Source organism: Ovis aries, chromosome 3 (assembly GCF_016772045.2).
Source record: "Ovis aries strain OAR_USU_Benz2616 breed Rambouillet chromosome 3, ARS-UI_Ramb_v3.0, whole genome shotgun sequence".
NCBI lineage: Eukaryota > Metazoa > Chordata > Mammalia > Artiodactyla > Bovidae > Ovis > Ovis aries.
The window spans coordinates 59,689,461-59,705,753 of NC_056056.1; the positions used below are offsets into that span (position 1 = coordinate 59,689,461).

Sequence of the window (16,293 nt, forward strand, 5' to 3'; positions counted from 1 at the left end):
GCCTGTGGACCCACTCTGGGGTTCAAGGACCTGAGCCAGGAGGTTGCAGAATTCCATCTGCACCCAACCCAGAGACAGTTTAAACTCTGAGCTTCTTATAAAAGACCCCAGACCACCTTCCTTCCCAACTCTATCAGCTGACATGACCAGCTCATTCTGGTTTCCCCAGGACAGTTAGCCATTTTAGCACCCCAAACCCCACGTCTAGGGAATGTCCTCAGTCTCATCCCCAGCTGGGTGGATTTCAGCTGAATTGTGGAAAGACAGACCCCCTTTGGAAGGTTCCGTGGATCAACTTGGAATTTAAAAGTCTCAGAAGACTCACGGGGGTTAGGCAGCCACCTGGGATGTATATTAACCTCTTGGAATGTTGAACCGCAGACAATTCATTTCCACAAAGAAACACTCAGATCTGTGGCCACATCTGCCAGATTTTTAAAGGAAACCAAAGTTACTCTCTCTTCCCTATTGATTTTCATATAGGCAAATAATTAAATTTTCTTGGAAAAACACTGAGTTTAAAAAAATCATAACTGGGTTTAAACCACACACTGCCAGATGATAGTGTCGATATGAAAGGCTTATGGACATCACATCTGAGAAGGGCAGGAGAAGGTGTTGGGTTTTGAAAGAATGTACTAAATTTCCCATTGCTCTGAGCATCTTAGCATGCTAAAGTTATTTGGAAATTGTAATTACATCAAAGGAAGGCTTGAGATGTTCATGCTTAACTAAAAGGATCATGGAGTTTTCCTGTTTGAGAAAAAACTGTGATAAAAGCCATTTAATTATTAATATAAATATACAAACTTTGTGGAGCAAATGGCATGCATGCAGAGTTGTATCTGATTCTTTGTGACCCCATGGTCTATAGACCTCTAGGCCCCTCTGTCCATGGAATTTTCCAGGCAAGAGTAATGGAGTGGGTTGCTATTTCCTCCCCCAGGGGGGAGCTTCCTGACCCAGCGATTGAACCCACGTCTTGCATCTCCTGCATCTTTTGCATTAGCAGGTGGATTCTTCACCACTGCACCACCTGGGAAAATTGTGTGCATGTATATGTATATATATATGGGGTTTTTTTTTCAGCTTCCTTTTGCAAAAAATCAGGATACTGGTTAATAACCATTTCCTTGGCCTTGGTTGAAAAGAATTAGAAAGTAGCAGGGAACCCAGGCCTTATTTCCCATTGTAATTAGAAAGCAGAACCAGACCCAGAGGCAACGGAGCTCACTGTGTTCTCACTGCCTGTTGGCTCTTGGCTTTGGAAGAACTCGTCCGTGGTGCCTTCTCTTGGTAACCCACTGTCACCCCAGTCTGAGGGTGGGCTGTTCTCAAGGTGTGCAGATGTGCAGATTAAGTTGTCATAGTAAAATGAATTTTTTAAAACACGAACTCACAACTGCGACCTGAATGTTTCAATAACTTGCTGTTTTTGTCCTCTGAGAAATTTTTCTAAAAGCAAAGAGGGAGACAGGGCTTTGTTTTGCTGAGCAGGAAGAAAGCATTGGCAAGACTGAATGTGTGCCTTTTAAAAGTTATTGGTACCTGTCAGCCCCTCGGCCTGGGCAGATCTCCTGAGGTTTGCAGAACTGTTTGGGTGAGGGCTTATCGGGCTCACCCTGGATGGAGCACTGCCCTCCCCCAACCCCAGGCAGGAGGGGAGCTCAGGCGGACTGTCTCTGAGAGGCCTCCACACTCCACAGCTCCGCTACAGACAACAGGGCAGGCATCAGAGTAGCAAACTGGCCGAGGCAGGGCAGAGGGGTCTGTGGGACCTATACCCAGGTCCACTTTGATCCCGACACCCTTCTTTGCTCTCTCTCTCTGGGGTGAGAGTGGAGTTGGGGGGAGGTCTGACTAGAGAAGCAGAATATCTGAACATTGTGAAACCACAGAGCAATCTTAAGTAACAATTTTCGAGAAGCACTTAAAACAATAGAGCACCAATTGTTTTTTGTTTCAAGTCACATGTAGGGGTGGAGGACCCATTTCAGGACATACATATTCTTTTTCTATTCATAGAATGATTCATTTCTGCTAAATCCAGAAAAAGCAAGGCTGGGCAGGAGGAGGAAATGGATTAACCTGAAACCTTTTGTGGGATGTTGTATGCGTGTGTATGTGTGTGCTATTCAAACATGTGCACACACACTCCTGCATTACCCCTGTTTCCTCTGCCTCATCCCTTCCCTCTCACCCTAGTGGCTCTGGCCTCTGCATCCCAGAGTAACCCCTCCCAGTTACAAGCATCACTCTCCCCCAAGCTGTAACCCTGAGTCCAGAGCAGGCCTCAGTGTGGGAACACCCTGCTGGCTCTGTAGGACATTGGTTCACCCACACAGCCATCCCTGTATCTGCTTCCTCAACAGAAGAGGAGAGCAATGAAGAAGGGGAGGAAGCTTTTGCCCCCACCAAGGGCTTCTCATCTCCACCCAGAGAGCTCTTCTTATCCAACCCTTCTTACCCCTGCTCCCCTGAGGCTGCTGATTCCTGCAGACAAGTCAAAGGTCAGCTCGCCCTGTCCCTTTATAACATACTTCCAGGTTGAGTTGTTATCTAGGCAATCTAGGCCCTCAGCTAGGCCTGTCCTCTGAACTCTTTCCCCAAGTTCAAATTCCTCAGGGAGCAAGAAAGGTGGCGGGCTTCACTGGCCCCAGAGGTTCCCAGAGACCCCTGTCCTCAAGCTCTAAAGCCTCCATCGCACACTCCTCAGATCTTTCCAGGCCTGCTGAGTTAGGGCTCAGCTGCCTCTCTCTCCTCTCTCCACTGGAAACAGAAGCTCCAGCGAATGTTTCTAACTCCTGAGTCCACTCAGCCATGTCCCCCTTGCAAAATCCTCCCCTTCCCGCACCCAGCCAGCCAATCGGCGGCCTGCGAGCCTCTCCAGACCCATCTCTCCGGGCCCTGGCGGGATAAAACCAGTCGGCGATGCCGGGTGGATGGGAACAAACTTCGGAAGGAGGAGAGACACGGGGTCCAGGGCACCCTCGAGGGCGGACCCGGGCAGTGAGGGCCTGTGGCCGGCCGGCCAGGTATGCCGCCCAGGGGTTGGCTGAAAGCTGAGTGGGAGAGAGGGGTGATTCGAGAAGGGAGAGGGTCCCAGGAAGCCCAGCAGCCTTTTCTCTCTCAAGTTAAACTGGATGAGGCTGGGGCAGCCGAGCGGAGGGCAGCGGGTTAGAGTTTGGCGCTGCCCAGCGGACCCCAATGCCGGCTCTTCCGGACGGGCTCATGGGTTAGGCCGGCCTGAGGTTGGCCACTGTTAGCCTGAAAATCCTGCGACCCCTGCCTGGCGATGAAAGCCTCTGGGTAGGGCCTGGGGAGGAGGTCTAAGGCGGCTGGCCGGAATCTCATACCCGTGCCCGGGTCTGTGCAGGGCAGCGGCGTGGCGGCGGGTGCGGCGCGGACCTGCGTGAGGAAGCCCTGAGCCCTCGGCGGGCTGCGAGCGACTCTCCGGGATGCCTCACAACTCCATTAGATCCGGTAAGAACGCGGCATGGCCGGGGACCCCCGGAGCCCCCGCGTCGCTGTGCGTCCGTGCGTGCGTTCGGGTCGGTGGGGCTCGCGGCTCAGTGGACCCCTTGCGTGGGGGCGCAGCTGGGGACGCCTCGGGCCTGGCTCTCCGCAGCGGCCGCCTCGCCACTCTCTTGGGCCCTGAGGTCTCCCCTCGGCCCGGCGGAACCGACCTCCCCAGGCCTGGGTTTCTGATGACCACCGGGAGGGGCGAGGAGCTCTCCGTGGGGTCAGAGGAGTGCCCTTCGCGTCCCATCCGCCTCTCGCCTGGCCCGTCAGAGTGGCCACCCTGCGCGCTCTCAGGCCCTACGCCGCGCCCCTGCTGGACTTGCAGCTCCCCTGCTCCCGACCTCTAAGCCCTCGTCCCCGGGTGCGCCCAGCTGTCTCCTGAGGCTCCCCGGGCGGGACCCTGAGCCCCGCGCACTTCTCCAGCCCACACGAGAGAAGCCCGCGGTCCGGGGCCCAGGAGCCGTGAGCGCACTGGAGGGCTATCGGACTCCTCCTTGCTCAACACCGGTCAGTAGGGGACCCGCGTGCGGGGCATCCGGCAGGGCGAGGACTGAGTCCTCCGCGGGCCGAATCCCGCTCCCCACCGGCATCCGGGTCCACGGCCTTCAAAAGCGCTCGGGGTCCCTGGCCGCGGCGCTGACTCTCCGAGACCTCCGGGCTCAGGTCGGGGTGGTCTGTGCCAGGAAGGAGCCGCAGGGCTGGGGCCGGTCGGCACAGTGGGCATGGCCCGCCGGGCGCTCAGCAAGTGTGGACAGCGAGCAGGAGTCACGGCCCGGTCCGCGGTGATGGATGGAGCCGGGCCAGCCGCGGGGAAGGCGATTTATGGGGCCAGGGCGCAACGCTATCGATTTGGGCCGGTGGAGTGAGAGGAAATCAATATTTCAGATGAATTCTCGGCGAATATGAAGTCCCGCTCGGCAAGCGGGACATTTGTTATAATAAGGAGGGTCGCATCGGGCGCTGCGCGCGGCTGAGATCTCAATTTAGCCCAGAGCGCCGCGGTGCTCTGGGACTGGAGGCGGAGGATCCACCGACACAGGCGCGGGGACCCCCGTGCACGCCCGAAGGCTTCTCATTCGGGTTCGCTCCACCACCGGAGACTGAGTCAGCAGCACGCTCCCTCCCGATCCCGGTGCCCGGAGGTGAGCGAGGCCACCGCAGTCCTGGCCCCGCTCTGCGGGCGCTCGGCCTTCGGGGAGCGGAGTGGAAATCTCACCAATGCTCCCGGGAGCGGCGGGGTCGGCGAGCCAGGAGACCCAGCGGAGCGCCTGGCACTCCTCACTCCGCGCCCAGGCGTCATAAAAGCTCCTTGACCACTTTCTGGGACCAGAACCAGGTTTCAGTCTCCTAGTCTTTAGCCTAATGCGGGTGTAACGACACACGTCGCTCTCGCCTCGGAATCAGGACTGGTCTCCCAGGCCGAGCGCGCGGCGCGGCGTCAGGTGCCGGATCCCACGCCAGGCTGGTTCCGCAGCTTCTGCTCCGCTCCGGGTTTCTTTCTACCCTTAAGCCACCGCCGACTTTCCCCTGACCGCTCTGGCGGTGATAAGAGTGGGTGCTCTCTCTCGGTCCTCGAATTTACAGTCCTGGACCAGACCTTTTCCTCTCTGTCGCTGCGTGAGAAATAAGACGATGTCACGGTCCCTCGGGTTGGCTGGATTTTGTTTTCACTACTGATTGTCATTACGGAAGCGCTCGTTAGAATACATGGAAATCAAGAGGGACAGAAGAAAGGGCACAATTTATTTTTACTTTATTTTTAATCAGCCCCAAACCCAGATGAAGAGACCCTGCTTTTCCATTAGCTCGGAAGCAATCGCCTTTGGATTTGGGGAGGGAGCGGTTTCGCCCCTATCGCAGGCAGGGCCTGGGACAGAAGTATTTTCTGTCTAGAGGGGACTTCTTCAATCCTCTCCCCAAAACAAATAAAAAAATAAGTCTGAGAGAGAGAGAAAGGCTTTCTCCTATAGTTTAATTTAATGCTAATGAAACAGAAGAAAATTGCTTAAAGCATAGCTCAAAAGATTCAAGGCTGTCCCCTGTTTCTTTTCCAAATCCTCTCTAGGTAAATCTGAGTGAGAGACCCTCCGTCTTTCCAATCACTTGACACGATTGTCTGTATTTAGAACTAAATTCACAAGCTGAGCCCTCCAGTTTTTTATAAGCCCATTTCCCTCGTTGGTCTTAGAGATTTCCTTCTTTCTCCCTTTCTGAGTTCATGGCTCTGCCTGGACTTTGCCTGGAGAAGCCTTCTTGAAGCTTTTCCCTGGAGCAAAATGGGGTGAAGGCGGCCGGCGGGATCTTTTCGCGGGAGCGAGGCCCAGCTCACCGTTTCAGATAGAACGAAACGCGCTGAGAAAAGTTTTGCTCGGCCTCTGCCGCCCCCGCTACTGCGGCTCACCCCAGGCTGATCTTGCTCCGCAGGGGGATCTTTAAAATTTCTTTTTTCCTCCCTACTGTTTTATTCTGAAGGGATGTAGAGAGCGAAGAGTGAATGAGTCTGATTTGCCGATGGTCAGCGATGGGATGAACGGTCCGTAAAATCCACCCGGAGTTTTGTAGCATCAAGGAACAGAGATCCCGAGCAAGAACTTTTCTTTAAAGAGTAAAAGATGCCACCTAAGTATTAGAATATAAACAGTACTACATCCGTGAGGAAGAGGGCTCAGTTTAAAAAAAGCAAGCAGGTTGTTATTAAAAGCTATGCACAGTAACTTTTCAGAAATCCTCTTCCCCCAACTCCTGAAAATATATTATTCAAGAAGTAAGATGAGACTTTCCATGAAGGAAAGAGTGTTTCTCTAACTTCTTTAGATCACAGATGGAAAGCCCCCCCATACCCTCCTCTCGGTTTTAAAAAGGAGAAGCCAAGAAACTGTTTTCTTCCCAGGTTTGTTGCCTGGGTTGAAAATAAGGTCTAGGGATGAGAAAAGGTCTTGAGGAACATAAAGAGGCGTTGGGGTTCCTCAATTCATCTTTGTTTGGAGATGGTCCATCCTCCAACCCTGCTCCAAGCAAGTTAATTAGGAGATAATTTAGCTACCTTGTGAATTAGTTTTAAGATAAGTATCTTTTCAAGCTTTGTCACTTTAATTGCCCCACTGATTGATAAGAAGTAATTATTTCTAATTGACACTTTTTTGATGTCTATTGGAAGCATTTATTTGGGACATTTTCAGGGTGGAAGGAAAGTTAATTAATTTTATCAGTCTATACCCAAAAGGACTGTACCTAATTTTACTGAGGAGGACAAAGGAAGTGGAGGGGGAAAAAAAAACACACAAATTAATCTCAGAAATTTAATTATTAAGAGATATTTTGGTTCAGAGGGGAGCACCTACCATTATAACTACATGTCAAAACTTTCTATTTATGGCCTCGAATCTTGAATTTTAATATGGCACATGGTTTATGTGTATGCCTTTTCCCAGGAAAATACATCCCTTTATATACTGACTTCATTTTGGAGGTTACTCAGCTTTGTAATTAAATTTGTGAAAAGTAAGATCAAGGGAGCTCAGTACCCTCAGAATAAATGGTATCATTTTTGTAAGAGCAAATTGTAAGAAAGATTTACTAACCGTCATCCTTGCTCTGTAATTATTGATAGAGTTGGGTATAAAGGTGAAACTTTACTTACGGTGACATGACTTTTCATACCTAAACCTCAAACCTCGGAGTAAACAGTTTAATCATTCACATCCCTTAGAATGTGTTCGTGTGAAAGAAAAAGAAAGGAGAGACTAAAGAGAAAAAGAAAGACACTGAAAGGAGACAATGAGGGAGGGGAGCCTAGAAGGGAAGAAGGTGATTGGAGAGGAAAAAGAAAGAACTCATTTCAGAAATGAAGGTAGCCAGGTACTTGGAAACTTTGCCATTCAACATAAGGAAATCAAAATCCTACCTTAAAACACGTCCTTTTGAATATGATCTCAACCACATTCCCTACACCCTCACCATCACCAGAACCCCCACTTGTTCATGCATAAAAAGGCAGGATCTTTGGGGACTGGTTGGTCCAATTTTGGGGTGTCTAGACATCAAAGTTTGGATTTGGTGCCCACGAAAAGGAAGCAAGAAAAGAGACATTGTGCTCTGGTGGCTTATAAAGAGATTTAAGTGTTGTTTATTTTTATTATTAAAGCCCCTGGGATCATTCCTAGTTCTGAACCCACAATCTTTTCCGTGGATTGACTTGTGACTCACTGACATAGGAAAACATTTCCACATTAATCCAAAGTGGAGACACACGCTCCCGCACACCCACGCATGCCTGAAATCAGAGCAGTTATCAGACATGATACTGTCCTGTCAGGTTCATTTCAGCCAGTGCCTGTTTCCATCATTTATGTTTAAAATCTTGTCTGCTTTTAATGATGTTTCTCTCGTATTACGTGGAGCGACAAGAATGAGGAAACACGTTAAATGAAAAGAAATTTAAAACTTACAAACAGCAGATAATATCGCATACCAACCTCACTATTAGTGAAACTGAAATAATGTATAAATAATGCAAAAAAAATCAGCAAGGGAGAGTTTAGTAATGGAAAATTCCCCTGCAATTAAATGAAAGAGTAATTTAGTGGAGATATGCCTGGATGGATTAGCATTTATTAATTGGTTCTCATAAAAACAATTTGTGTGTGTATGTTTGGGGAGAGAGTGTTTAAAGTATGGATTTTTCATGGGAAAAGTTCCTCAAATATTCATATCAAATTATGTAGCGATCACAGTCTATTTTGTGAAAAAATCCAGTTCTCTCACTGGCGAATTTCACCTGCACACAGAGAAAGTAGGGGTAAGGAAGAGAAACCCCTTGAGATCAAAAGAAGGAAGCGGGGTTCCTTTTTCTCTTGGGACATTTTCGGGCGTGAAACCAGTTGGCAGAGCCGGCTATGCTTAGGAAAATCCAAACCGGTCCTGAGACGACTCCCAGGTGACCCATCTCCTCTGGGACATGACTAAGAAGCAGAGGAGGCTGCTCTGTGGCTCTGCCCCCCCCCCCCCCCCCCGCAACCCAGCCCTAGTCTGCTCCAGCATCCTCACCAGCTCAGGCAGGAATTGCAGTTTGTAATCTCAGCGAGGAGCTTGCTAGGGTTGACTGATGCGGGGATGTGTTTACTTTCTCTCGCCACAGTTGGTCTGTCTTCAGTTCTAAGCATTTTAAAGCTGCTCTATTTATCAATCCAAGAGGTACTGACTTCTCAGTTGCGCTGAGAAAGCTTTGAGCTCTGAGGTTCTGAGTACACAAAGAGATAAAAGACACAATTTCATTTAAGGGGGGAAAAAAAGATGATTTTAAAAGGAGGAGGGAGGGGAGAGTGCCCCTCCCATTCCAGGCTACAGTTTGCTTTTGTTTTAGTTGAGATTGGGCGAAAGACTGTGTCTCAGCCCCCAGGAGCCTTCACTCCCTTCAGAGATACAACTTGGGGGTGTAAAGCTCCTTCAAAAAAGAGGAGGATGCAACCTCCCACTCAGAGCTCTTTGGTGGGGAGGATTCTTTCTAGAACACCTTGGCTCAGGTTCTTTTGGAGATGAAGTTAAAAAGACATTCTGCCTAGGAAGTAGGTGCAATGCCTGCTTCCAACAGACGTGCTAGGTGTTTCTTTTTTGGAAGAAAGAGTATAGAAAGCGCAGTCCAAGGGTCTCCTTGTTCCTGAAAACGTCACCCTCCCAGGCGAATCTCGGTTCCTCCAGTCCATGGTCAGTGACCCTACGGTAGAATTTCTGGATCAGGGTGGAGTGGGCAGGGGCATCCACAATTCCTTATTTATCTGTGTTCTTAATTGTATACTGGGTCGTCCCTGGTGGCTCAGTGGTAAAGAACCCACCTGTCAATGTAGGAAATCCAGCTTCGATTCCTGGGTCGGGAAGATCCCCTGGAGAGGGAAATGGCAACCCACTCCAATATTCTTGCCTGGAGAATCCCATGGACAGAGGAGCCTGGTGGGCTACAGTCCTTGGGATCGCAGAGTCGGACACGACAGAGCGACTAAACTTGTTGTGTTATGTTTAGTCATTGAGGTCCAGAGTCAGGGCTGACAAGTCTTTGGGGGTTTCTTAAAACCCCTCCAGACCCCTCCCTTGGTCAGGTGGGCCACATGAGCAAATGTCTCTTTCCGGCACTATGGATCAGAAAAGTCATGGTAGAAAGGTTTCTGTTTTGAACCACATTTGGTCACTAAGTATGGGGTTTACTTTGACTGGGGCTTCTTCCCCACGAAGGACAAAGGGCCTGGGTACACACCAGTGTCTCCTTGCCGCGGCATGTCTCAGATCAAAGGGAGGGAAATTCAGGGGTCCTCCAGTGATATGTGGGTCTTGTTTCTGTGTTAATGCTGGAGGGTCCTCCGGAGGTCCTGAATACCATGGAAAATGCCAAGGATCATCAAGGCTCCGCACAGCCTGCCCACGGCTGCGGCAGCTCTGCCTATGCCTCATTCGTATCCAAAGAAAGAGGTGCGATACACAGTGCTGAGCACACCGTGGCACTTAGGGAGCCCTTGGTAAATGTAAGTTCTGAATATTTTATCTCTGAGGGCTATTGCAGGTGTGGAATTCTGCTGGGAGTGAGCACATCCATCATCTCATTTAATTCTCAGGAGCCACCAGGCAGGTGTGTTACGGACATTTTTACAGAAGAGAGGAGCACTCGTGCTCAGTGAGGCTGATGTGTCTGCAGCTCCCTCTCCACTGTCTTCTTTCTCAAAGTCCAGCTCATCAAAACTCCCCGCATCGCTAGATGGCTTCACGCCTGCAACTCTATTGGGAACTTAGGCCAGCATCTTGGGGCAGGAGGCTCAAGGATTCTTACCAATAGAGTCAGATAGGACCATCGGTCTGTTGGCTTGGTTTCCTTATCACCGTCCCTAAAGCTCCAACTCAGTTAAAACAGACTATTCTCAGTCTTCCCATCTGCAAAATGGGGGCAGTGGTCCCTATCTGGATGTCCCTCCTGGAGGTCCTGTGAGGAGGAAGAAGATGGTCAGCCACTCAGGAAAAGCAGAGAGAGGGTGCTTTCTTTTAACACATCCCCTCCAGTGCTGCCATGTTTCCACCTGCATCAAAAAGAGCGGCTACCCTCAAGAACCTCAGAGCTCCAGCGGTGCAATCCGTCAGCGCACGGTACTTACACAGCAGTATATGCAGAGCAATGCCGAGGTTGTGAATTTAAGTCTCACCTAGAGCATGACCCTTTGGGCTTCCCAGGTGGCACCAGTGGTAAAGACTCTGCCTGCAATGCAGGAGACCCAGGTTCGATCCCTGTGTCACGAAGATCCCCTGGAGAAGGGAATGAGAACCCACTCCAGTATCCTTGCCTGGAGAATTCCAGGGACAGAGGAGCTTAGCGGGCTACAGTCCATGGACTTGCAAAGAGTCAGACACGACTGGACGACTAACACTTGCACAAGTACCTCCATAAATCATAGACCATCAGGGAACTTGCTTCCTTGGCATTTCCAAACCCCACTGGGCCTGCCTGCTTGGCTACATTTCAGAGACTAATAAATTAGTGGAAATGATGGACACAGGTTCAGAATTACTGGGAAGACCAAATCACAAAGTCAGGGGTGGTTGCTGGGTGCCCTCTCCGCGGGCAGCAAGTGGGGAGCCCTTGGGATACCAGATCTTATTTCCCCAAGTTTAGGTTCATTCCCTCTTCTGCTTCCTGAGGGTTCCTCTCACTCAAGAGTTCAAAATTAAGTCATCTGCTCCTTTGGCGCTTCAGCCAAGGTTCCACTTGTACCAGGAGCTGGAAAGGGAGTTGTTTTGTCCCTTTTTGCTGTGGAATGCAACTGCCCAGCTCCTGGCTGCTTGCATTTCTCAGAAGCAAACCCATCTTTGATTTAAGCAGAGAAAGACATGGAGAGACAAAACTACTTCTTCCCTCCCTTCCTTTTAAAAATTTTTATTGGCGTATAGTTGCTTGACAATGTTGTGTTCGTTTCTGCTGTACAGTAAGGTGAATCAGCCATACATGTACATAGATCCCCTCGTTTTTGGATTTCCTTCCCATTCAGGTCACCACAGAGCGCTGAGTAGGGTTCCCCGTGCTATACAGTAAGTCCTCATTAGTTATCTATTTGTTACATGGCAGCGTATATATGTCAATCGCAGATCTCCCAACTCATCCCACCCAGCCCTTTCCCCCTTGGTTTCCATACGCTTGTTCTCTATGTCTGTGTTTCTATTTCTGCCCTGCAAATGAGATCATCTCTACCATTTTTCTAGATTCCACGTGTGTGTGTTAATGTACAATATTTGTTTTTCTCTTTCTGACTTACTTTACTCTGTGACAGTCTTCTACGAATTATGCCTTTTGCAGAGACATGGATGGACCCCCTTCTTCTCTAACTCTGTTCCTTTTCTCTCCTGTCCTCAGCTCCAGCACTCCTCCGTGTTCTCTTCTGCACTTGTTTCCCTAAGTGGCCTTGGAGTGACCTGAGTCGTTAGTGCTAATTAGTCCACCGGGATGTATTGCTACTGTCAGGCCCACACAGCAGAGTGGTCGGGAGCTGGTTGGGTGACGCATTTGAGGGACAAACAGCTTAATCTGCTGTCATCGTGTGAACTGCGTGTTTGCACACACCCAGGGCCCACTGTGTGTGTTGCATTTTGATTCCTCAGCTTCTTTGAGAGAACTATTATTCCTCAGATCAACTCAGGGCTGGCTGTGAGGTGTCAAGAGGGCGAAGGACTTTTGAAGTCACTGTGAAGTCAGGTCCTGTGAATGAATTCCTTTCCATCTCTGAAGGCGGTTGGGGGGCGCCTCCAGAGGGGCTTTGCCCGTGAGCCTGACCCTGCTGCTTTCTTGCTGTGTGATTTTAGGCAAGTCAGTTGTCTTTCTGGGGAGAGTTTCCCCTGTATAAAAGATGGGCATATTGCAGGACTTCTAGGAAACACTGAAAGTGAAACCAGTTTCCTCACCTGGCACATAGCAACTACTCAAGAATTTTCCCCTGTTCCGATACATGGATACCTGGGGAGAAGAGTCCTTCCAAATTCTCCAGGACAGATGTTCAAACAAGACACGGTTTTAGCACTTCCTGTGAAACTCTCCATGTGTAACTCGAAACCCTGTGTCAAAATTTTGCTCCAGTTAAGATTTAGGACAGGGCTTCCCTGGTGGCTCAGTGGGAAAGAATCGCCTTCTAGTGCAGGAGACACAGGTTCGATCCCTAGTCCAGGAAGATCCCACATTCCACAGAGCAACTAAGCCCATGTGCCTTAACTATTGAGCCTGCCCTGTAGAACCTGGGAGCTGAAACTACTGAGCCCACGTGCCCTAGAGCCTGTGCTCTGCAAGAAGAGAAGCCCCAGCACAGCAGCTGAAGAGTAGCTCCTGCGTGTCACAATTAGAGAAAAACCAGCGCAGCAATGAAGACCCAGCACAGCCAGAAATAATAAAAATAAATTAAGGGAAAAAAAAGATTTAGGACAGACATGTTAATATTCTACTTGGACAAAATCATAGACCTGCAGTCTAGGGGTGTTGGATTAAATGAAAGGATTCATGAAAAGTGCTGACTCAGAGCCCTGTGGCTATGATCAGCTGCTACCCCAATCCACTCTGAAAAAGGAGTCCTTGTTTCCTTTTACCAGAAAACCCAATCATCGGGGAAGCAGCAGGTTCATGATAGAATGGGCTGTCTGTGGATTTTATGTTGGCATCCAGAACATTCTAGGGTTTTGGTAGAATTGGCCTTAGAAAAAGGATGAACTAGAGTGAGCATGCATCTGTGATGTATGTGTAGCTGAGATAGGACCAAAGCGAGATGTGCTTTGAGTGTGTGCGTGCATGCTCAGTTGCTTCAGTTGAGTCCAACTCTGCGACTCCGTGAACTGTAGCCCGCCAGGCTCCTCTGTCCATGGGATTCTCCAGGCAAGAATACTGAAGTGGGTTGCCATGCCCTCCTCAGGAGGATTTTCCTGACCCAGGGATAGAACCCACATCTCCTGCATGCCTTGAGTCCTGATTCCTAATTGATCCAGAACCATATGTTTAAACAAAAAAAAAGAATTCATGAATTTTCTGCTTTCTTTCTCCTTCTCTCCATCTCCACCCCTACCTTCTGTCTGATATTTTCCTACTTTGTGTAATAGTAATCCAGCTTTGGCACCATAGCAAACCCTGGTTGACATTTAAAAGTCTGGAATTAGCTAAGCAAGAGATTTCTGACTCCAGCTCTGTTGTGCTCTTTCCCTTGAACCTGAGATTGTTCTTGATGACTGTCAAAATGGAGATGGCAGGAATGGGGTGGTTTCCTGACAAGTCCTCGGGGCAGCTGGCTGTGACTTCGAATTGGAGGAAGAGGCTGGGGGGAGGATGCTGGGGCAGGAGAGACACTGAGGTCAAGCTGGAATCTGAAGGTCAGAGCTTTTATCCAATTTCACAAGCGCTTGTGGATGTTACCTGCCATGTGCAGAGCATCATGCCGTTGCTGGTGACACCCAGTGCCAGGGTAGTCCAGGCAAATGAGAGGGGTGAGAGGCACCATCTTGGAGCAGGGAGCTAAAGTCTTATGATTCCCTGTCAAAGGATCAAACACACAGTACCAGGGCTGAAAATAATCAGACAAAACAATTCAGTGTCTGGACGAGGACTGCAAACTAACAACCCAAATAGTGGGAGCATTAAAGGTCATTTATAGCCAGGAGCCACCCCAGCGCAGTCATGTGGTTGCTGATAACAGATAAACCTCATCTGGCTTTCTGGAGCCTGACTGATCTCTGGAGAAGTCACTGTTCAAGAAAGGCAGCATGTGAGGCTGTGTTGGATCAGTCAGCTCCATGACAGTGTACACCGGGGCTCTGGGTGGCTGGCCAGCTTGTGGCAAAATGTTGCAGAATTGTAGGTGCAAACAGCGTGGACCAGATCAGAACTTTGCTGGGCACATCTAATGCTTAACCTCCGTGTGTTCAGAGATTTGCAGATTTTATAAGACATCTCCCTTTAGGCAGAGTGACAAGACCTGGGTCCTTCCAGTCCCCCTGTCCTCTGGTGATATGAAAGTGAAAGTGTCAGTCGCTCAGTTGTGCCCGACTCTTTGCAACCCCATGGATTGTAGCCCACCAGGCTCCTCTGATCATGAAATTTTCCAGGTAAGAATACTGGAGTGGGTAAGCCATTCCTTTCTCCAGGGAATCTTCCCAACCCAGGGATGGAACCAGGGTCTTCTGCATCACAGGATATGATAACACCCCAGAGATCCCACAAGCCGCTCGTCTCCTGCTGGCCTCAGAGTTGTCTGGACAGGTGCCCCCAACTGGAACAGACATTCTCTGGGTCTTGGGGTTCACCCTCTTGTTGAGTGTCACCCTCTCTAGAGTCTTCCTGGAGCCACACAGTTGCCACCCTGATTACTTCATCACAGCTGCTTTCCTCGGAGTCTGACTGGTCGGCTTGGCTGGAAGGTATCCATCCCCCCAGGAAAGCTTAAGCAGGAGCGTGGTGAGCCCCTGCCTACGCTGCTCTCTGTCCCCACCTTCCGGGAAGTCACTCACTGTCCTACCGTGTACACACGATTGCACACAGCCTTGTATTATTTACAGACTGTTTTCTGTGTGTTCATTAGCCTGCCCTGCATAGAAGCCTGGGAACCTCTTTACTCTGGATGTTTTTGTGTGTGTGTGTTAGTTACTCAGTTGTGTCCAACACTTGTGACTCCATGGACTGTAGTCTGCCAGGCTCCTCTGTGCATGGGATTCTCGAGGCAAGAATACTGGAATGGATTGCCATTCCCTTCTCCAGAGAATCTTCCCAACCCAGATATCCAACCCAGGTCTCCTGCAATGCAGGCAGATTCTTTACTGTCTGAGCCAGCAGGGAAGCCCCTTCCCCCTGGATGGAGGTGGCCAAAGATATGGGTCCTTGCGGGCTAGGCACATGTGGTCTGAATCCCTTTCAGACAGTGGGCACCTGTGTGACCTCAGGAGCCCCTCACCAGTGAAGCAGACCCATGATTCCTGCCTCAGTGGGCGGCTGGGGGGCCTGCTGGACCTCGCATCCATGATACCTACATCTCAGCCATCCTTAACACGTGCTGCTCAAATGCCACCTCCCCTTAGAGGCTTCCACAATTCCTCTCCTTCTCCCCAGTGTCTTTAGTACCTTATTTTTATGGCATGTTTTGCAGCCTACTTTATATAAGAATGTCTGTTTCTATACCTCTCACCTTCTAGACTTGAGGATGGGATGTCACAGAAGCCTTGTAGGTTCTGTTACATCAAATTGGCTACCTGGACCCAGAGGTGTTCAAGGCTAGGAGGGTGAAGCCCTGTTGCTCCATTTTACCGACAAGGAAACTGAGGTCAGATAACTATGCCGTGTCCCAGATGGCATAGGTTAGTGGTAGAGGAATGGCTCCATGCCTATAACTGGGACTCTCGTGATATGGTGCTCCCTTTTGAAGGGTGGCATGGGGTACAGTGAAAGCTGACCCAGGGGAATGAGAAGAAGGAGCCCCCTAGTTTCTGACTGGATGGGCAAAGCCCAATGACAGCTGCCAAGACAGACAGAAGTGCACACACATATACACTCATACTCACACCCACATGTATGCACACACATACACACGCTCCCATACACACCAGTGTACAGAGACTCGGACATACAGACACATCACACAACCAAGGCTGAGACTAGCATGAGTCACCAAAGCATGCAAAGTGCAAAATTTAAGGAGGTCCCACTCTTGGGCTCATTAAAGGACAGAATCAGCCCTGAAAGCAAGTGCCCCCTTAAATACTATACCCTGGGTTCCTGGCTGT

General features: G+C 49.8%; 1 protein-coding gene across 8 annotated transcripts in view; it reads left to right on the forward strand.

The window, feature by feature from the left end:
- Positions 1–2,944: 2,944 nt before the first annotated feature.
- Positions 2,945–16,293, forward strand: part of PAX8 (paired box 8) — a 65,559-nt gene continuing 52,210 nt past the window's right edge. For all 8 annotated transcript variants that reach the window (XM_027966760.2, XM_042246074.2, XM_027966763.2 and 5 more), the window contains exons 1-2: positions 2,945–3,035; positions 3,377–3,483. In XM_027966760.2, coding sequence (XP_027822561.1) covers positions 3,459–3,483 — 25 coding nt within the window. In that variant the 5' untranslated portion in view covers positions 2,945–3,035; positions 3,377–3,458. The remainder of the gene's footprint in view (positions 3,036–3,376; positions 3,484–16,293) is intronic.